Below are 5,347 nucleotides of genomic sequence, written 5' to 3'. Positions count from 1 at the left end.
GGTTAAAGACTGTATAGGGAACCACAAAGTCATTCAGCATTAAGTGTAAGCTCTAGCTAAGCTAAATATCGATTCTAGCCCCATTGGATCTACTGGAAAAGGTCCATATCCTCTCCATTCATACGAGCCTCGTCTTCTTCTGCAGCTCGGAGGAAATTTTCATTATTCATAAAGCTATCGAGTTCCGCATCGAGCTTAGCTCGCTGTTCAGCATCACTAGCCTTGGAGCCGCCACGTTGTGGCCTTGAATCACCACGTTGCGGCCTGGAATCACCACGACCGCCACGACCACCACGACCACCACGGGTACTACCGGCAAGGTAATGACCGCGACCGCGACCTCGACCACGACCACGGCCACGACCACGGCCACGCTCGTGACCGTCATGGCGACCGCTACCTCTCAACTGCGGCTGCGTGGGGGTTTGGGGATATTGGCGGTCGGCCGCGGTGAACTCCTCGTCTATAGATCCCTCGTCTCGCACGCTGGCCTTCTCCAACTCACGAAACCGTCGGTATCTAGCAAACTCCTCCCAGATGGGATCTCCCTGCTGGGGCTGTTGGAGCTGCTGCTGCTGCGGTTGCTGTTGCTGTTGCTGCTGTTGCTGCTGCTGCTGTTGCTGCTGCTGCTGCTGCTGCTGCTGCTGCTGCTGGTACTGGGGCTGCTGCGGCTGCTGCGGCTGCGGCTGCGGCTGCAGAGTTTGTTGGGGTTGTAGGGAGGGCAAAGGGGGTAAGGGTCGCTGGAGAGGACCCACGGTGCCGGGGATCGGCTTTGCGGCAGTACTACGTTGTATCTGCTTCTGCACGCGGCGGTGCGATACTTTCGACAAGGTTAGGTGGACCTCGTCCTCGGGCTTGATCTTCTCGTGCTCCATCCAGGCGTCGGTCACGGGGCTCCCTTTGACGTATTTCTTCTCCCCTTGAAACTCTATAAACCCGCTACGTCCTCTCGCAACATTCCGAAGGAGAGGGTTGTAACGGCTCGTAAGGCCGACCGCGTTACCCTCGTGATCGTAATCTCTCCAGGCCTCGCCGCTATTCAACCAGGTAACTCCTGATGTAGCACGCCGCAGCTCCTGGGAGGCATTGATAAACGAGTTCGGTTTAAACACTTGATCCTGAGCTCTGGTCACCTGACCCGAACGTTGGATTTCGGTACCTCCAAAACCCGCGTTACTACCTCCTCCTCCGCCTCCGCTTCCGCCTCCGCTTCCGCCTCCTGCTCCGCCTCCTCCAACCCATTTTTTCTTGATATCCTCTAACGAGGCGTCCCGGTATTCCGCAGGGAGGTGATGCTTCGCCCCCTCGAATCCTGGACGCTCACCCGAGGGAACCGTTAGGTCAGTCATACGGGTATCGCCGAGCTCGTCGACGGCACCGCTACCATCACCAACGCGAGAAGATTCTGTCATTGTTACTGCTGCTGCTGTTACTGCTGTTGCTGCTGCTGTTGTTGGCGTTGGCGTTGGCGTTGGTGTTGAAAAGATAAAAAGGGGGGGAATTTTAGAAATGAAAAGCTTGTGGGTAATGGGTGCCTAGGTACTAGGTGCATAGGTACTTGGTACCTAACGCGCTCGACGCGTCTATGTGAGTAGCAGCAGATTTACAACTAAAAGTCTTAAGGACTGTACGTAGTGCACTCTGGCACTCGTTTACGTGGTCTACATCCATAGGCTTTACACTATTGCGCGAGAGTTCTCGAAGTATGCCACGCAACTGTATAGTATCAATGCATAGTATTTAGAATATCAAAAGCTACAAGTACTATAAGAGGTAGCCAAATCTCCTACCCTCGATGACCGCCACGGCGATTTCGACCGTGACTTCTACCCCCCCAATCCTGCTCGCCCTGGGATTCGCTTCTCGGATTCGTATGGGATCGGGCCTGTGGCATTGTGATTCGAGCCGCGAGCGGTAGGCCTACGTTGGAAGTACTTGGATCGGAAGGTCGAGAAATAGGGCGGGTCGGTACCGGATCCCGTCTACGATCGGTCTCGGACTGCTCCTGTCCTCGCGACTTCATCGTGACTGCCGCTACCATCATAGCATGTTTCTTCCCAAGTGCCGGGGGCCGGACGACGAATTCCGAGCCGGATCCGCCGACTGCGGGAGGGAGAGTCGCCAGGCGGTAGTAGAGGAGATATCTATCTCCTACGGTACCCAAGGTCCACTCTATGCCAGCATAGTTGATCGTATCCTTCGGTAGGTGCACGTACTCGCCGTCCGCGCCGTACAGGCGTACTCGGTCGTTCTCTTCCTTCCAAGCCCCTAGGCGTACGGTCGCGAGTAGGATGTATCTCTTTGGAGGTCCCCCCGTCTTGTCGTATCTTCGAGTGGCGCGACCCGTCTCGTCCTCGACATCTCGAAGCCGATGAGACTTGACCCAAATCTCGCGTAGATCCTTCCACGTCTTAGGCTCCTCGGCTTGGGCGTTGTTGGAGTGGAAGACGCGGATGACTACGGGCTCGTTGCTCTTCCAGTGCTGCACGATATTCCCGTCCAAGAACATTCCGAAGCTGTCGCTGATGTGTGCTCCGAGGTCTCCGGCGCCGCTATAGTTGATAAGAGCTTTCCTTGTCAATAGCGCTGGGTCCTCGACCTCGGTCTTTTCCCATTTCTTTGTGCCTTCCTTCTTGGCCATTACCGTAGGATGCCAGAGCTGGAATGCCGGGAGGCACCAAAGCGTATCCAGCATCTCTTGACTCTCCATCACGGAGTAGAAGCTGATCTGCTCTCCCTTCCGCTTCTCTCGAAAGCTCTCTAGGATAGCCATCCTCGCGCTCTGCTGTTGTTGGAAGCTATCCGTATCCTCCAGGTCGGCCCAGATCATGCGCGCCAGGGGACTACCGCTTTTTATCTGGCGGTACCGATCGGCTACCGCGGCGAGGAGGTGACGTGCCACCACTATAGCGGCGTCCAGAGCGAAAGCCTCTCTACACATCTTGTCGTAATCTCCCTTATTTAATCTGCCTGTACCCATCCTAAACCTTCGAGGTATCTGCCTCGTGAGCGCGTAGTTCTGGGCGAGCTCGCCGCCTGGATACTTCTCGCGTAGGTCGCGCAATTTCTCAAATGTAGGGTGCTCCATTATGGTCGGTAAATCCTGTAGCTCTTATATGATCTCATAGAGTATAGAGGAGTTGCTAGTGGATAGGGTGGTTATGAAGCAGTCAATTCTAAACTGGTTGGAATTTGTTGTCGTTGAAAGTTTGTGGGGCTACGAATTATGAGCTTTACAATATGAGGTACCTCTACATCGAAACTCTTATCAAAGGAGTACTTGATACCTACAACTACCGAATTTATACGAGGCAAATAGAAGGTCGTGGTTGATATGGCGTCGTACAGACACTACGATGCGAGCTTATACCCAGGGATAGCCTTGGAATACACTGACTTTTATTAAAGTACCAGAATACATAAGAGTCGGCTTGACGTCGAAGCCCTCGACACACTCACCCAGCACTCACCCAGCACTCGGCACCCAGCACTCGGCATCTTTACCACGGCTCAGCAAGACTCGGCACCCAAAAAGAAGACCCGGGAGCAAATATTTCGAGAAGTACCTAAGAGACTTGGTCAGGTATTAAGGTTCCCGCACATAGACGCCAAGCTCAACATACCGGAAAGTCTGTTCAATCTTATCTCACCCGTTTAGCATTTACAGAAGGTACATCTAGCATCAGGACACGTATAGCTACTTCATTCTGCACAAGAACGTAGTGGGGCGCCTTTGTCCACTCTCGTCGCCGCTGCGAATCTGGAAGCAAGGCCCTCCCTCGTGTCTAGGGCATGTATCCGTAGCTGGGTAGGCGCCGAACCCTTCCTCGGCTACCTCGTCGATGCAGCACCACTTATCGCACGGATACGACTGGAGGAAGTCTAGCAGGTTGTCTCGCGAGTTCTCGCTTGCGAATAGCTTGCTGACGGCCTCTAAAGCTTGTTCTTGAGTGCAAGAGTCGTCGATTACGGGTTTGCACAGGTACAGCATATCGACTAATTCTCTCACGGCTTTACGCCAGGGGGAGTTCTTATCCGTCGAGTCTTTCTCGAAGGCTCTCTTACGAGGATTGGCGGGCTTATCACCCTGCTCCAGCATCTTATCCATCTGAACCTTCAGTTGAATTTTTGCTTGCTCGAGCTCTTCCGCCTGATCCTTTAGCCTCTGGACCTCTGTTCGGAGCGCTATCGCTTCCTGATTCGTCGTCTCTACGCTACCTTGTAACTCTCGAACGTGAGATTTGAGGCTGTCTCTTTCCTTTTCTACAGCCGCAAGAGCGGAAGCTTTGTCGTCGAGAGATGCTCTCCTGGAATCATCCGCCCGCTTCTTTTCTCTACGCGTGGCCTCCTCGGCCTCTTCTAAGAGAGATTTGCTCTCGGACGCTAGCTTCTCATGTTGAGCTGCTAGCTCTACTTGCTTGGCTTCTAGCTCCGCTATCTTCTCGGTAGCGACCGAAAGCTTTTCATCTACCAAAGTCTTAGCCTCTGCGAGCTCCCGGACGGAATCCTCGAATCTACTGGCTCGTTGCTTCTCTATATGCGTATCTGCCTGGGCTTTTTCTAAGAGGGACTTGCTCTCTTGGTACGACGACTCGAGAGCTCTCTTTGCCTCGTCTGCCCTGCTATTCGACGCGAGAACGTCCTGCTTGGCGGCCTCTAGCTCTCGGGAGAGTTGGTTTGCCCGATCGGAGTGGTCTTGTAGATCCCGCTCCCACGAAAGCTGCAGCTGATCTTTGGAGCTTTTGAGCTCCGAGAGGGTCTCGCCTGTTGTAAGCGTGAGATTTTTCATCTCATCCTCCAGATTTACCTTGGCCTTTTCGACCCGAACCCATTCGCTCTTCAACTGCTGCAACCCCTGTTCCAGGCCGTTGCTCTCGTTTCTAAGAGCTTCTTGAGCCGCCTTCAGTGCTGCCTCTCTTTCCTCTAGGCTCCTTCGATCCTCTTGCAGCTTTACCTTGCTTTCCTCCAAGCAACTTTGATCCTCGCGTAGCTTTGCCTCTCCCTCTAATAGCTGCTCTGATCTTGTCGCGAGAGCATTTTCTAGTTCCTTCTGAACTTCTACGGTTGCTCTAACAGCTACTTCTCTACCTTCTACGGAGGATTCGCGACTTTCTATATCCCCTTCGCGATGCCTTACAACTTCTTCTCGATGCTTTACATCCTCTTCGCGGCGTTCTAATCGGATGCGCTCGCCCCCAACTAGGCTCTCGAAGGACTCGCGGATTCTTTCAAAGACATGCAGCTTTATAGAGACATGTCCCGGGACCTCGGATCTCTGTATCAACCATTCCATACGCTCCTCTAGCTGCTTTGCTTTCTCTACCAACTGCTCTGCATTCTCTGCCAT

General features: G+C 53.6%; 2 protein-coding genes across 2 annotated transcripts; both read right to left on the bottom strand.

Annotated features, from left to right (window-relative positions):
- Positions 1-1,786: 1,786 nt before the first annotated feature.
- On the bottom strand, positions 1,787-3,088 carry GL218_08926 (uncharacterized protein; the record flags this gene model as incomplete). Its single annotated transcript, XM_033585741.1, has 1 exon — positions 1,787-3,088. The coding sequence occupies one exon, from the start codon at positions 3,086-3,088 to the stop codon at positions 1,787-1,789; it is 1,302 nt and encodes a 433-aa protein (XP_033440245.1).
- Positions 3,089-3,697: 609 nt separating this feature from the next.
- GL218_08925 (uncharacterized protein) lies at positions 3,698-5,347 on the bottom strand (the record flags this gene model as incomplete). The annotated part of the gene is made up of 1 exon (XM_033585740.1): positions 3,698-5,347. The coding sequence occupies one exon, from the start codon at positions 5,345-5,347 to the stop codon at positions 3,698-3,700; it is 1,650 nt and encodes a 549-aa protein (XP_033440161.1).

This window comes from Daldinia childiae (genome assembly GCF_008694065.1).
Source record: "Daldinia childiae strain JS-1345 chromosome Unknown Scaffold14, whole genome shotgun sequence".
NCBI lineage: Eukaryota > Fungi > Ascomycota > Sordariomycetes > Xylariales > Hypoxylaceae > Daldinia > Daldinia childiae.
The sequence above is the reverse complement of the archived record's forward strand: the minus strand, read 5'-3'. Positions and strand labels throughout refer to the sequence as shown.